At 32.4% G+C, this 17312-nt stretch overlaps 1 protein-coding gene across 1 annotated transcript in view; it reads left to right on the top strand.

Annotated features, from left to right (window-relative positions):
* The first annotated feature begins 10424 nt into the window (after positions 1-10424).
* The window catches only part of LOC105620242, a 32638-nt gene continuing 25750 nt past the window's right edge, over positions 10425-17312 (top strand). Inside the window, exons 1-6 of the mRNA XM_012201747.1 lie at positions 10425-11605; positions 13784-13971; positions 14514-14662; positions 15027-15212; positions 15622-15857; positions 16229-16335. Of these exons, the coding sequence (XP_012057137.1) occupies positions 10425-11605; positions 13784-13971; positions 14514-14662; positions 15027-15212; positions 15622-15857; positions 16229-16335 (2047 nt within the window). The remainder of the gene's footprint in view (positions 11606-13783; positions 13972-14513; positions 14663-15026; positions 15213-15621; positions 15858-16228; positions 16336-17312) is intronic.

Below are 17312 nucleotides of genomic sequence, written 5' to 3'. Positions count from 1 at the left end.
ACTAGTACTTCTTCGTTACGTTACGTAACTAACTACTAATATATATATATATAGTTATTAAGTTAGTTAAGTACTATATATATAACAAAAATATATATATATATAGTAGTAGTAGTAGTAGTAGTAGTAGTAGAGAGAGAGAGAGAGAGAGAGAGAGAGAGAGAGAGGGAGAGAGAGAAAGATAAACGAGAAAAACGTGCGTGTATGTGTGATTTGACGCAATCGCTCTGCTTCTTTGATGTACGGATCGTCACTCTGTCTCTTTCTCTGATTACAATGCTTCGTCTCATTCGCACCTCCAGGCGGCGCTCGTTTCTGTCTTTGTCTAACGCCACGTGATCTCGTCTTCTGTCTCTGTCACTCTCGCGGATTCTTTATCGGACTTGTCGTTTTCTCGTTCTTTCTCGTTTTGTCTTTATCTCTTTCTCTCTCTCTCCCTCCTTCCTCTGCTGTTAAGTCTCTTAAATCGGACGAAAGAAATTCTAAACAAGTGTCAATAAGATGCTTCATCTTTTCTTTTTTTATTAGCCAATCTATCTTATTTTGATTGGTCTTTAAGTTATTTACGATACCACATTGTTGCTCCAGTTTTGCTTTCCCTTCATCATTACGACTTATTTATGACTTGCTACTTTAAAATTGATCTGGTTTCTTTATTCTGTTATTTATACGTCATTAAACTAAATTTCTGCTATAGCCACCTATGATTTTGTCTATTAACTTGAGATTTGATTTTTTGAAAATCGCCATTTATTTCTGATTCGAATTTTTGAATTCGAATCAAACTTAAATAACGTATTATATTTCTACATCTCCAGGGTTGCCAAGATTGGAAAGCAGAAAAATTAGAGAAATGTCAGGAAATTTTGCATAATTTTTCTAGAAAGTTAATATTTTTTACTTTAAAAACGTTTAGTATGGCTACATCATATCTATGTAGTTTTGGAATATTACCAACTTAAAAATGCAAAAATTACGATTAAAAATGCAAGAAGTATCATCAGCAACATTAATTAACATAATAACATTCTACGTTATAAATAGTTATAAATAGTTAATACGTTTATAAATAGTTCTCTCAACAAAATATTAGACGTTTCCAAATCAGATCAAAAAATTTCAAAATATTGAAAGAAAATTACAAAATTTTGTCTGAAAATCCAGGAAAAGTTAGAATATTTTAGGATGAAGAATTTATTCATTTTTTTTTTCATTTTATTTTCTTATTTAATGTCCCCAAAAGGAATTTTTTTTCCTGTTTTTTCTGTTTAATTTTTCAGCGGCACGCTGGTATGCGAACGATCTTTTTTATGTCGTGGCGCAACAAGCTCATGAAATGTACACGCAATATAATATAAACTACCGCTTTTCGAACGGAATATTTACTACTTCAAATATCGTCGATGCGACATCACCGATAGTCTTTTTTAAAAAGAACCCGAGATTCGATTTCTCTTTTTTCTTGATCGCGCGCACGCGCGCGATCGCGAAGCGTTTATTATACAATCGTCGACAATTCTGATTATATTTCAGTGTTTCATTAGGTGCTATTACGTAAAATGATAAAAGGTTTATCGGTTATCCAGGAATACATCCCGCATTGATATGTTCTATATTCACACGCGTAGTTACGAAAATTTCATCATATTACACCACCAACTAAGCCAAACGTACTCAATCGTTATCAGTGAACAAACAATAGAAGTTATATTTTGCTATTGTAATATTTGTAACTGATTTCGATCAATTGTTTAAATAAATAGATAAAAACTTTTAGTTATTTCCTTGATGAGGCAGAATCTACCGATTTTGTCGATCATTTTTATATACAGTGAGTACAAAAAGTATTTACAGAGAAAATATTTTTTAAAAAAAACTTTATTTTTAAAAAGTAAATATTATCCAGGGAGAAATGAGTCATCGAATTGATGTCGAATTGATATAAATTCGATAATTTTAACACCAATTTGATGTCGATTCGATGTTTAATTAACGATTATTTCTTGTTGGATAATTAATAATTTATTCATAAAATAGACTGTATATTTCTTAAAATTATATATACTAAAATGATGTGTATTAATTATAAATATATCAGCCAAAAAATAAACGAAAATTAAAAATTGTATTGTTTCAATGCTCAAAAAGTATTCGTATAGACGAGAAATTTAGCTTCTAAAATCAGGAATACATGCTAAGCTCGTTTGTTTATATTAGAACAGAATGTATTCATGTGTAAAATGGCTAATTAATGTTTATTTTCTTCAAATAAAGTTTTTTTTATAACAAATTTCCTTGTACGAATACTTTTTGCTCTATATGTATCATAAAATTATAGCAAGTATAGTATTATCTTCACTAACAATAAATAAAAAAATAAAAATCTACAGGATGAACTCGGACGTTTCAGTCAGACTGTGGAGATTTTATAGATTTAATTTTCGAAAAGTTTCCTATGAACGAAGGTTGGAAAATGCTAATTTCTTAAAAGTTATCATCTAAAAACTCTATGAAAACATGATCTTTTTTACACATTTTTATAAATATCAGAAAGAATGCGTTTTTAAGAAAAAAAAAAAATTGGAAAAGTCAAAAATTAAATTATCTTTTAAATGAGATGAAAATGCACATATTTCTGGGAAATTTTTTGTTCAGAATTTTTCCTGTAAAATCTTAAAGTTTGGGCGCAGAATATTAAAGCCCACTCTATATAATAGTATACATACGCGGAGAGAATTTTCTTTTAAAATTTACCCTGAAATATGATAGTTGTACAGTACAATACAATATTTTAAAGATTTTTGCCATGCACTTCAGTAAAATCAGTCAAACATATTTTATACTTTATTGTAGTTTTATTAACGAATGAGAAAGTTTACATTAAAATTCTTCGAAATACAATGTTGTCTCACAATTATCATATCTTCAGGATAATCTCTAAGAAAAAATTCTCTCCGTACATCAATAGAATCAAAATTTTGCAATCGAAATATAATTTCGATATTTTCAGCCATTTAATTTGAATTAATTATTTCCTCGATAAAATGATAAAAAAAACATAGAATTGAAAAAACTGTTGAAGAGCGTACGTTGCGAAATGAAGTCAATTTTATTAATATTATTATTATTACTATTAAAAGTTCACCTTTAATCATTCTCACTTATATTCTCTCACACGAGAAAAGCCAATTCTTTATCATGCGGATAACAACGTCCATGGCAACGGTAATTCCAAATTAGACAATGTTATACTTCTATCCACTCCGATTTCACTCTATAAGAGCGTAGAATGGAAAATTTTATACCGTTGAATTATGTCGGTAATCAGTCGTCCAAAGTTCAGACTTTAACATCGATAACAATTGGTGATCTTCTATTTTTCATGCTCTTTTCATACGTCAATGTTAATTATAATTCGGGAGTTTCGATCCATCATCCCGCATTAATTCTAATTGAATTCAAGCCAATAAAAAATAATAATGTTCCTCTCTCAAATATCCGACCGGGGAAACATTGTTCCATCGTGGTTCTATTTCTCAAATGGCGAATATAAATAAAGGGGTTGCGTGATTTAAGAGGAGTTGCGTTTCCCGAGAAGTGGTCCATAGAGAGAGTCACGAGGAGTTGCTCTCCCTCTCCTCTGAATCGCGAGGGTCTCTCGCGTGACACGCTCTAAAATAACCTGCTCGGAAACTGTGAAACTACGAGGAAATCATTAGCGTCATAGTGGGGTTATATGATAGTCATCGGTAGACCGTAACAAGACGAAAACAACATTTGGCACGTATCACGCATGCACGATAGCGCACTAAGCAACAAAAAAAAAATATTTCATTTACGTAGGGTTATCATTATCAAATATAAAAGTATAATGATAGCAACGCGATGATTGTTACTTACTCCCTTTTACACGGACTTTCTGTCACGTAGTCACTACATCGGACAAGACACTCTAATTCTTTGTTATCGCAATATTCCTCTGACATAAACAAGTTTTTTCCCGGTTTACAAAACTTTAATTCATGTGTAGAGATTAAAAATTTAACATGTTTTTGTGCGTGAGATTTGTTCGTGAATATTTTTCATAGTACATCAAGTTGAGGATCTGAATAATTTTACAGAGGGTATAAGAATTAGTGGTGCAGAGACATTTCTCATAGAATTTAAATTACTTTTGCGAGCATTGAAATCGAATTATGAGGTATTGGAGAAGAAAAAGTTCATTCAAATTCCAGTAATTAAGTAATCGAACTTTCAATATTAAATCTTATATATCATTAGTTAATTAGTTAAATACAAGGTATTTTCTTTAAAATCTGTAATATAAATATAATTGTAAGCAATTATATCGCCAAGAAAAGATTTATTCCTTAGGCAGTAAGAGATTAATTGCAGTTTTGTATAAAATGACAAAATAGCAACCTGCTCAGATTAATTGCACTTTATATAAAATAGCAAAATAGCGACATCTGCTGAAATTAATCAGAAAGCTTAATATTATAAGAAATAAAGACATAATCGCGTTTTCGATTAATTTTGTCACAATGTAACGTATTTAACGTATGCAAGCAAAAAGTTACTGTATGTCTCGCCAAGTGATCGATAGAGATTTACAAAGGGATAGGCAGGGGAAGTAGAGATTAATATGTCAATTAGAGTGTCTGCTGTGACAGTTATTTCTTTGTATAAGTGATGATATGAGCGAGGGGAGTTCTCTCCAGCCACGTATGCATAGTCTGCACAGGATGTTCAGCGGCGTTATCTGTCAAAGACAGAACCAGAAAGAAGAAAAGAAAAGAGTTTGGCTCGATATTGTCATCGGTTGACATCATATCCTTCTTAATTCTAACTGGGACGTTTATTTCGAAATGTTAATTTTCCTATAATTATGTACAAGATTTCATGACTGGGAAGTTGCGGTAGGTAATTTCCCTTGACATTTGCGATAACCCGATTCCAAACTAGTAGTCAAGACTCCATCCATTAAAAGATGATGTGGCAGAAATGAAATGCTGTGTATATCGCGATGATTACGCGTGCACGCATGACCAACAGAGGACTTGTGCAAAGTTTTCTTTCTTAATTGTTCGTATATCGCGACTTGGCGTTGACAGCGTTACGCATATGGTCAGCTGAGTGAAACATAGATTGAATTTTATCTCTATAAGACCCAGTTTTGCCAATGTAAGATTAACTTTAATCTCAATTTATTTTTTATCTTTTTTTTTTAGAATTAGATATCCTGGTTTCTAATTCTTTTTCTAATTCTTAGAAATAAACACCAAGTTAAATCTTACATTGATGGACCGGGCCTAAATTGAATTAATAAATTCAGAGAACTGAGAATTCAGAGAATTAATAAATTTATAGAAATTTATTCATTATATTCAAGTATTTAATATAAGCATCTAATTTAGAATTCGCCTATAAATTTTTTATGATTCTCGTATGTTAATTGTAAAAAATACTACACAGAAAGAATGATTTTGTTGAAATATCTAAAAATTGAAGTAAATACAGATTTGAAAATAATTATGCATGACACTCAAGCTGGTTTTTAGAATATTATGTTGAATTGCAAATTTCCATAAGAAAAAATCTATAATATATAGAGTATTGCTTAAATAGTGGACACTAATTATATAACGTTATTCCTAATTAAAAATTGAATCGAAAAGTTCTCTATAATTTTACAATTTTCGAAAAAGCCTAAAAAATTTGTTAAATTGCTAGTCGTGATATTACTGCGGTAATTTAGTAGAATTAGTAGCGAAAAATCGAAAAATCATTTTTAAGGACCAGTATATAAATTCGTAGTAATAAATTCACAGCTAAACCGTTTAAGGCTTCTATAATTTGTGTTATCACCCGTCCTATAATATATTATATTGTTTACAATTTCCGTAATGGTTGACGAAATATTAATTTCTAAATATTGCCAAATAAGCGCGTATCCAGCTGCCCAATCATTAACGAAAATTGCAAAATGGTAGAAGATTTTTCGGCTCAATTTTTAATATCAGAAATAACATTATATAATGTTAGTATCTGCTTTTTAAGAAACACCCTGTAGATTGCTTTCTGTTCTCAAGATATCTAATGGCGAATTCAAGACGCACTAGTGTGCGCTGGTGCATATTAAAGCCGTACACTGATTTAATTTAAATAAAAATGAAATGGAAATATTACAAATTATAAAATTAATACATATTTTACTTAACAGCACAATAAAGTATATTGGCTTAGTTTACATCGTGCACTTGATACTAATTAGTAACTTTCTATTGAATTATCTTAATTCCGGCGATACGTGTAAACATATACATATGTGTATTTAATCATTTTGATGCACATTATATCAATTTAGTACATTATTCTTTGAATACATCGCTGAAATTAAAATAATTTAATAGACAGTTACTAATTAGTACGTGTATCAAGTGCATGATGTAAACTAAGTTGAGTATTTCATGATTTAACCGGTTTTTATGTTTATTTATAAATGTATAAATGTATACTATATATATTTACATTAACTTTTGTACGACGGCTTTAATGTGCATCAGTGCGTACTGATTGTAAGTGCGTTCCAACCGAATTCGCTATAAGATTTCAAGTACATAACCGAAATTATACGACGTGTCATTAAATTCGATTGGAGGATACTTAATTGCGGTTTGGAAAAACCTCGCGCGTCACTACTATCTAGAAATCCTAAGAAACAATATCATGTGCAAATGTACTTTGTACGTAAATGTTTAGATTCTTCCTGCCAAATCGGCTTAGAGTATTGTATGCATATCGTATGTCACATCCGGAAGTATTAATCATCGCTTAAATATCCTCCATGAAATTTAGGCGCGATAAAAAACGCACTGCTTATTTGTTTAACCGAGTGTAACATGAAGATTTTATATATCGAAGGTTGCAAAAAACGTTCACCGTAACTAAATAAATGTAGCCGATTGACATATTGTAGAAATGATTGCGAAATAATTTCGTATCGACAATACTTCCGATTGCATGATTCGCCACGAGGATTACGCGGCCGGTTCAAGGATCGCGCAGGTTGCGTCAAGATTACATACCCGTCATCGGGATTGCGTTGCATCCGTGCAGGTTGCATGGTCTCGCTAAAAAAAAATGCCGGATAAATGTTTGCGAGTACGGAAAGAATGATTGTATTGATACATATAAAAGTTTTCGTTCTAAATTTCTTTCAGTGAAATCTCAAAGTAAAAATATTTCTGGAGAAAAAGTGATGATCTTCACTCTTTTTAGAATGAATTTTCATTTCAAAGGAGTGAAATCTCACTTAAAAAAAAAAGGAGTGAGATTCACTCCTATGAAATGAAAATTCACTCTAAAAAGAATGAAAATTGTCACTCTTTTTCAAGAAGGGAAATATTTTCACTTTTTTTTCAAGGCTGGTTGCATTTTCACTCTATTGAGATTTCGCTGTAAGAAATTTAAAGTGTATAGATATAGATACAAAATAATTTGTCCATCAAAATAGTATAGAAAATATATTGTATATTGAGATTTATATTATTTATATTAAAAACCTTGCATTGGTTCGTAACTCCTTACGTATATTTTTAATTAATTTAAAAATATGATTAAGCCAGTTCATAATCTTATGAAATATAAGTTCTTATATTTGAGACGTCTTAAGTTCTGTTTTGTCTATTTGAGACGTCTTAAGTTCTGTTTTGAGGTATCACGAACCAATCAGAGGGCCACATTAAAACATGTCTTAAAACGTTACTTAAAACGTCTTGAAAATAAGAACCGATCTATGTTTAGTTTTAGTAAACTTAGTTTTAGAAAACTCAAGCATGAAGAGAGCAATACTGCAAAAAATTTTGATATTCTAGAATCAGCTTGAGCGTTCTATATAATTATTTTGACAATTCAGTAAAATTTATTTTTCGATCTGTATTTAGCTAAAATTTTAAATAATTCAGCAAAACCTTTTTTTTTTTCTGTGAGTGATTTGTGACGGACACAGCTTCTCTTGTTCTTTTTAAGCGCGCGATACCCGTTGGGGATCACGTTATCTTCTGCGATAGGAATGTTAGCGGCCGACCACCAGGCATTCAAATTACCGGAAAGTCATTAGACACACGACCACAGAGAGTGAGAATAACCCATTTATTGCTTCCATTAAAAGATACGCAAAGCAAAATAAACTCTTTTGCCTCAACGTTGTTTTCGTTGACAAGTGTCTCTTAATTCGAAATTTGTTAAGATCTCTTCAACATAATTCCATGGGCAATTTGATAAAAGTCAATGACTTTTTAAAAGGAGACTGTTGAAAAATATGTCAAGTTTTGATAGAAAAAAAAGTTAAAAAAGTCACTAACTTATCAAAATGCCCACATAATGCCAGAAAATGATAGTGTTCCCAAAAGATTAATTTGGTTTCTTCAGATATTTAATTTGCCAATTTTTTTTTTAAATAGTGATATATGGCACTAAAATAACGATAAAATATTCATTTCTAACTAGATTTATATCTGAATCGTAACAAGCGTACGTGTTAAATTAATGCAAAAATATGCTAATTGCATTGTTTTTCAACATATTCCTTTCTATCGACATTTCTGTGAGAGATATAAATTACTATCACGTATTCCATGAATTCGATCGCTCGTATTTCAATTATATATTCGCGATTGTTTCTTTTATACGAAAAATCACAAAAATATTTTTGCAAAAATATTTTTACGCTGAATTCGTAGCGTTGTTTGCATGATGACAATAATTTATTGCGTCAGAAACCTGCAGAATGGCAGACGTCAACGTTTGATGAGCCACAATAGATAAATCAAAATGTCTGAAATGGTAAAAACGTGCTCAGTGAATTTGTTATGTTCGCACACGGCGTCGATGATAGAGTATCGTTATCGATGTGCGAGATAACGATCGTTCAGAACGTCCAGCAGAAATAGCATCGCATTGCTACCGGGCTTTAGTATCGCGCGAACCGTGAAGGTGGATTAAAAGTCACACTTACATAAAGGGAGCATGCAAGAGGACGAAGATGACGATCCCGCTCATGGTTGAGTTCTCGATGGACCGTTAAACTAAATCATCGACATTCCGCTCACGAATCTAATTTCAATCCTAGTTCGGTTAAGATAAAGAATAAGAGAAACAACTGAGAGATACAAAAAAGATAAGCCGATAAGAGATAATAGAAAAAAATCGTTGCGACTATTGTTGATTACTGAAGGCGGGATGAAAATGATTGTAGAGACGTAAAGGATACGTAAAAAATAAGTGCGAATCAATTGATATGGATGAAACTTGAAAAGAATAGAATAGGATAAGCGGATAAAGGAGAGTGAAGAACTCTAAGAGAGAAAAAGGTAATAGGAATTGAGGGAATTTTATTTTTTCCGTGAAAGTAGTCATTGAATATACGTGTGTATCGAGTGTAAAAAGAGGCCAACTTTGTGAAAAATAGAAAAGAAGAGCGAAGTGTGAATAAATTGAGAAAAGAAAGATTAGAAAAGAGGGGACTGGAAAAAAAAAACGCAGACATTCCACTTGTGAAGAAGAATTTGAATATTAATATTCAGGTATACAAGCAAATTTAATTTTTTTGTACCTTTTTCTTTATTGGTGTTAGGAAATTCCTGATTATACATTGGCCACGTGGATCGGCTATAATCAAGATAAGCTCTTAGCAATAAAATGAGAAAACTAGATGTGAGAAAGAAGAGGAATGAAATTTCAAGCGAGTGGAAAATGATTGAGATGCAAAAAAGATGAAACGCATTAATGCAGAAAATTTATTTTTACATAGATTGAATGTACATAGATTGGATTTATATAGCTTTTTACGTAGATTAAATTTATTATAGAGATTGACTTGTTAATGAATAGTAAAGATAATATTTTTAATTCTCTTATCAAAGAAACTAGTGAAGAAATAAAGAAAATTATAAAAGTTCAGAAGGAAAAGAATAAACGGAGTAAATTTAGGAAATCTGAACATTTTTTTAATGAAGACAAAAGATGAAGAAAGAAAAAAGCGGGCGTGGAGAGGTGAAGGACAATCGTCAACAGAATTAGCATAATTAAAGCGTGAAATTCCTACTAACTGTGAACTGAATCGCAAATAGAATCGGTTCTCTACGGAGAAAAAGAGACAACAAACAAAGAAAAAAAAGGACAAAATAAACGGAAAAAATTTTGTCGATGAAAGATCCTCGAAGAAATTCAGAGAAGTCTCAAATTTCTATTGCTCGTCTTGATCGAAATAAGTATAATTAATTCTAAGAAAAGAAAATTAATTCTAAAAAAACCGATAAAGAAGATTGAAGAAAATAAAGAAAAAAAAGTAGAAAACTTCTTAAAAATAGAGAACAACTAAGAGATTAAGTGACGTGGATAAAAAATTAAGGAATTAAAACATGAACGTGCGTTTGCACGAAGTGGCAACAGAAAGAAAAAGAGAAGATGGTGAGACGAGGGAGGAGGGTGGAAACATCATTCTTGGCGACGGTCATCAACAGCGAGGTCGTTGCTCTGATTTTCCCGACGACTGGATCGACAAGGTATCGGATTATACTGGTGTCAATGCGCATCACATGGCGAGAGAAAACGAGATCGATTTCCCGTCGCGCAAATTGCTTAAACCACCGCTGCCACCGTCGTCTTATGGTCCAGCGATCGCGTTTAACAATGTCTTACCCGACACTATTGTCGTACCCTCTCCTAGTATTACGTCACACGTTGGTGATAATGCTAGATCACGAGCTTGCGATATCGAGACGACATCTTGCTCCACGATGAGATTTCCTTATGCGCCTGGTGCGATTTGCAACGTGGCATGCAGTAATGCACCAGCGACGTGCAATGTCGCTCCAGCGAGTGCTGACTGCGACGATCCGGAGACAACGTGGTTCCGCAACGAGGATCACTTGGCCGAGCCACAATCGGGGGTTTGCACGGCGAACACGACCTCGAAAATTTGTCAGCTGGGCCCAATTGATGTCGAGGATCTCGCAATGTACTTCGATTCACCGACGGACGGCTGCAAGCCACCCTCGTTGGGTAATCGAGCGATCTATTCGAAGAAATCGCGCTATGGACAGGTCGTAAGGATGGATCAGTCTCAGGAACATCATCGCGATCTGAATTTCCGTGATCTACCTTCTTGCAATCTAACACCCAATAATCTACAAACTTGCGATATGGGGCCCAGTACACTGGGATATTGCGATATGGGCAACGATCTACGGCTTCGTAACTCAGGATACGATGGTCCGCCATTTTGCGATCCAAGACTTAGCGATTCGCGATTTTGCGGTATGAGGCTGTCCGAGGAGCAGCCCCGTGAATCAGGGCGACACAATCTGGGACGGGGCGACCCGGGACTGGGCAATTGGTTCTGCAACGATTGCCCGGAACTGTTCAATTTCTGCAGCGAGGAACGATGGCTGCAGTGCCCAGCGAGCGATCGCTGTCCCCTTTATAACACCTCATACGCTTACGATGTGCCTGTTTTACCGCCATGTATGTACGAGAATGGTTACAACGATAATTGGCATTACGACAATGCGGAGGACGAACAACTCCTCGAGAATTATTTGTAAGTCGGTGATCATCATAATGTCCTTTTATTCTCTCCGTTTTCATCTGCTTAGACTCTTCGATGTGTTTATCGCGATAGAATCATAAATGAATAAATTTTAATGAAATTTGTTGAAATTTTCTAATGATTTTTTTATGCTATAAACTGTTAAATATTAAGAGAACAGTAGTAATCCATTTCTACGGTTTCTAATTTCAAAAGTAAACAATGTCCATATTAATATGCACTTAATAATAAATTAAATTTGAGTTAAATTTAATACATTTTTCTTCAGAGTTAAATTGTTTTAATTAAATTAACGACATATTGAGTAGGAGTAGTGGCGACCTGTAAAATTGATTTTAAATAATTAAAATTGAGTATGGCATTATCAAATTTAACAGACTAAATCTATTTTTTTTTTAAATTAGTCTGGATATTTTAATTTTATTGAATTTTATCAATTTTCTTCTAATCTAATTCTAGAATCCAACTAGAATTACTTTACTTAATTTTGGTAGATTTGTATATTCTTTTATTCAGGGTTTTCATATCTTTTTAAGAAATATTTGATTTCTTTAACTTTGAAATAAGATTTCTCAATCACTTAAACAAATTAAACTGCTATTGAGAAAGAAAACTTTATTTGTTCAATTGGAGGAGGAATAACATACTTTGTATGTTATTTGCAGTTTATGCAATATGGAATATTTTGTATTAATTACGCGGTAAAAGAGAAAATGACAGTCGTTTCTTCACGATAATTTTCCACAACGTTTAATTATGTCTATCGTTCTATTGGATTAGTCGATCAGTTTGACTTTGACTGGAGTCCGCCAACGGTAGGAGGGCGGTGAGGGAGAGAAAACGTGACGAGATCGTAGGATCGATTTCAAAAGCAATATCGTTCGAAGGTCGACCTGTCGCGATGATAACACTTCGCTTAGCGATAACGTCGACGTTTTTTCTCGATTAACGACCGAAAAGATGCACCTTCCAATCCGCTAATAGCTGCATTCTGTAGCAATAACAGTAATCGAATGACACGCTCGAACTCATAGGATTGTTGTGTTTAAAATTAGATTGCTCAAATGATTTCTTGAACTGAAGACGAAGTTGATAATTTTATAAAATGTTGAATACGTCAGATCCAATCAAACAAGTTCAATTGCTATCGAACTACTATTTAAATGTTCTCTTTATCGATACGCATATATATTTGCGTTTAGTAATCAAGCGCAACCTCGCTTCGAGATCAAGTAGCGTCCGCAGCTGCACAGCATGCATCATGATGCGCGGTTAGCGACTAATACAGCGTAATATGGAACCGAGTTGACGACCTTCAAGCAATGAAACTATGGTCTGTTCTTCCATCCCAAGTTCTGAACTGTGTGTGTAATAAGTTAGAGTGAAACAAGTATAGATTGTTTTATTCTAACTTTTTGCATTAATTCAGAACTAGTTTATAATTCTTCGAAAAAGAACAGTTTATCGTGCGTGATAGCGCACCTGACATTACACTTGTCGCTTACAAGGCACTTCAAGATGTCTGTTTACGGAAAAAAAAAGTCTAGAGATAGTCAGAAGAGCTCTTGTTCATGCATGATTCATTTTACGTGAAAAACGAAAAATGATATATCTATATATTATATTCCGAAATCAACATTAATTTTTCGGCCAGTTCTATATTACGTGCACGAATGTTCCTTATTTTTCACCATATTTTTCCACCAATTCTCATGACATTTTTGAAAATTTGCGTTTTAGCAAAGAATGTTAATCCTCAAGTAATGTATCATCGATATTTTAATTGTGAATTTTGTAAATGAATTTAAATTTATAATAATCGGTAAAATATAACTCGATTTATATGATGATAAAATTGTAATAGTAAAACTTTAAAGCTATGATAAATATATCAAAATTATCTCAGATTTTTTATATACCTAATCCAGAATACAATGAAAAATTTACTCTGTTTCTCAAAGATCTCTTTGTAAGCGAAAGAGTTAAATTCATATTGTTGCCAAAGGGTTAAAATATAGTTTACAATGTAATCAGCATATTTTCCACAGATTCTATAATACAGGTTTATAAAACATTCTTAAGGACCAAAAATTGCGCAATCTCCATAGAAATAATACGACGAACTAGCTCATTTCGCAGCCGCTAGACGAATTTTTCGTGTTATTGCAGGAGCAACGAGAAGAGGAAGGAAAGATCTCGCGATGCAGCGCGCTGCAGACGTAGCAGAGAAACCGATATCTTCACTGAACTTGCGGCTGCTCTTCCGGTCGCACCGGAACAAGCAGCGCTCTTAGATAAGGCCAGCGTAATGAGGTTGGCGATTGCCTACCTCAAAGTCCGAGCCGTCGTGGATTCCAGTGAGTATCTATGAAAGTATCTGAATGCTCGTCTTCATCGCTGCAACAAAGATGTTTCTTTCTTTCGAGATATAAAATACGATACTATTCAGCTAGAAACATAGAAATATTATTCAACTAGAAATATAGAAATATATTTGTTGCAAAATATTTAAACGCAGACATAAACATAAACGTTTCAAATATATTTTAATGTAGAATACTTTATAGGAATTTTATTCTCACAATTTTATAGCAAGTCAGAATCCTATAATATATCCTTATATAAATAAATTTGTAGAAAATATGTATCTTAAGATACTTAATTTATTTGAACTTTAGGATATCATAAGATTTCCCTTCATTAAATATTATCAATTAGATATAGCCATTTTTGATTCTTTAAATCAAAGAGTTTGATAAGCGTGGGTTTTTAAAGTAAATAGTTTCAGATTTTAATATTATATTTTGCGATCTTAAATAATTTTGGGATTTAATTAACGTCATAAAATTAACTTATAACTACTAAATAACTACTAAATTTATGAATCTTTTAACATAAGTTCCAGTTACGCTGACAAAATCCGAGTCGTCCGCAAAGATGGATGAATTATTTCCAAAAGCTCTCAACGGCTTTATGTTAGTACTCTCCAGTGACGGCAACATGGTCTACCTTTCAGAAAATGTCAGAGACTATCTCGGAGTGTCACAAGTACGTTAAATGATCAAACAAACTTTCATAAACATTAATTATAATTATGAGAAATCTAAACTAATAAATGACATAAACAAAATAATATCCAATGATTTTTGAAACAATTTTTATATTTTAAGTAACATTATCTTTCGTTTTAAACATTTTTTAAAGAATTTTCCAATTTGTATATAAAATTATTTTTGATAAATTTTATATTTATAAAAAAATTTTAATGAAATTATTATGTTATATTTTAATTAATTTTTATTTAGTTTTGTTATGAAAAATACAAAAAGTGATTACGAATTTTTATTATTATGATTATTCGCTGCACTTTTCGTCGAAATTCGGGGAGAGTAAAACTATATGCTTTGCACAGATGGATATGATGGGACAAAGTGTATACGAATATAGTCATCCCTGTGACCATGATGAATTGCGTGAGTGCCTGTCTTCGAAGTCGGCGGATAACAATGAAAAACGTACCTGCAACTTTTTCTTGCGACTCAAATGTACTCTCACTAGCAAAGGCAGAAAGGTCAATCTGAAGAGTGCTTCTTACAAGGTATATATTAAAATATGAAAATATGGAAATCTTTTTACTACACCTAATAATATAATTATAGTATTTGTCGTACGAAACGTTAAATAAATATTAATTTGACAGAGAAAGAGAGAAATAAAATAAAATTTATAATAAATTTAATAGAATATAGCTTATTTTATTCTCAAATAATTACTATATAAATATAATTTATTACATATAATAATTTACATTTTTTATAAATGTGAAATATAAATACAACACATGTATACGCATAAAAGTAAAATCAATATTATATCGAGTAACAGAATTTGCATAAAGTTTTCGCAATATTTCACTTTTTATACTCATCTGAATAGATTTCTTTTATTGAAACCTTTTTCAATTAAATTAGCTTGTAAATAATATATTCGTGATTGGATGTTGGCAGGTGATTCACTGCACTGGCAGATTGACAAACATCCGCGACTCAAACTCGAACTCTATGGAAGTTGATAATGAAGAGCGACGCAAAGAGGATGAGGACGTGGGACAAGATACAGGCACTTCTCTAGTGCTCGTAGGTAGTCCTATACCTCATCCTAGTAATATTGAGATACCTTTGGGACGTCATACCTTTTTGTCAAAACACAATCTCAGCATGAAATTTACCTACGCCGACGAAAAGTAAGTAAATACTATTATATTTTTATCAATCTCTTATTTTTATGTTCGACACAATATGGATTTTTTAATTCGTGTGTAAATCCATAAAATAATTTTATTTGTTACATTATTATTTTAAAGTAGTACAGCTTGACTCGTCATTTTCATTATCGTTGGCTTGCATAATTAGCACAATGATTGATTGAATTATCTTTATCGTTCTTATCATTATTCGATAAGTTTTACCTTGCTTATCGTACATAAGATTCAAGTATGATCCTTGTGACGCGTATTGTATTACAAATATATATAGTATTTTCAAAACAATTGAATTGCATTATTGAATATTATTTTACGTTATATCATTGGGAATATTTTTTGTCTCGTTTTAGATTAGCTGAATATTTGGGCTGGAGCAGTGAGGAACTGATGGGTCGATCAGTCTTTGAGTTTTATCATGCACTCGACAATCTTGCACTAGACAAATGTTTCAAATGCCGTAAGTATTCTTTACGTTTTTCTTTTTACTCAATTTTATATTTTTTTAGTAAAATGATAATTCGATTACTAATTAAAATTTTTTTTAAATATCTGAAAATTACTTGAACTTCCATCCTCGATTTCAAAAGATTCTTATATCTTCTTTAATTTATGAAAATCAATTTCTGAAAATTGATTAGGATCGTTTAATTGCGAAAATCACTTAATCTTAAATTCTTTATGTAAATTTTTATTCTTTCTCTGATATTCAATAATATTTTAATCATTTGATTTTCTGAGTGAATTTTAAAATTCCTAAAAGAGATTCCCATTCTCGTATCGTAAAAAATTTTATTACGTGCGAGTTACACGTATACAATGAAGCATAAAATCAAATGGTTGTTAAGTGGCAATTCGTGTAAGAGTTGCATTGCTATTTTGTCTAACGATCGGTTTCAAGTATTACGCTGTACGCAAGTAATACGGATGCGAAACGTGATAACCATCAAAATAAACGAGATACATAAAAAGCTTTGGATGAAAGAGAAACGCGGGGCGAGAGAGGCGGAGAAGTGACTTACGGAATGGATCGACCTGGGTGAATGACATACCCGAGAGGAAAAAAGTTTCAAGGACGATCATATCTCTTATCGATTGCGACGCTATCCGACGACCTTTTTTACGGTTTCCATCAAGTCGCACAAACTAACGCACGGCTAACGTTATCGGCTACCAGTTATGCAATTATTGCATCTTCTATCGGTATTTACGAGCACACACGTAACTTTATCGTGTCAATTTCGGTAATTGACTCATAAAACGGCAGATAGATAATGAAAAATGAGATGTAGTGACAAAGTGCGAGGCTATAAAAATGTCGAAAGATATTTATTGTTTGACTGACATTTTGCATTGAGATACAGTCTGGAGAATTATCCTCGACGATGTCGAGGAATCGAGGATAACACATCGCAATTGAGCACATCATTAAATTAA

The sequence above is a fragment of the Atta cephalotes genome (assembly GCF_000143395.1).
Source record: "Atta cephalotes unplaced genomic scaffold scaffold00025, whole genome shotgun sequence".
Classification (NCBI taxonomy): domain Eukaryota; kingdom Metazoa; phylum Arthropoda; class Insecta; order Hymenoptera; family Formicidae; genus Atta; species Atta cephalotes.
Note: the sequence above shows the minus strand (reverse complement) of the source record. Positions and strands in the feature narration are given on the sequence as shown.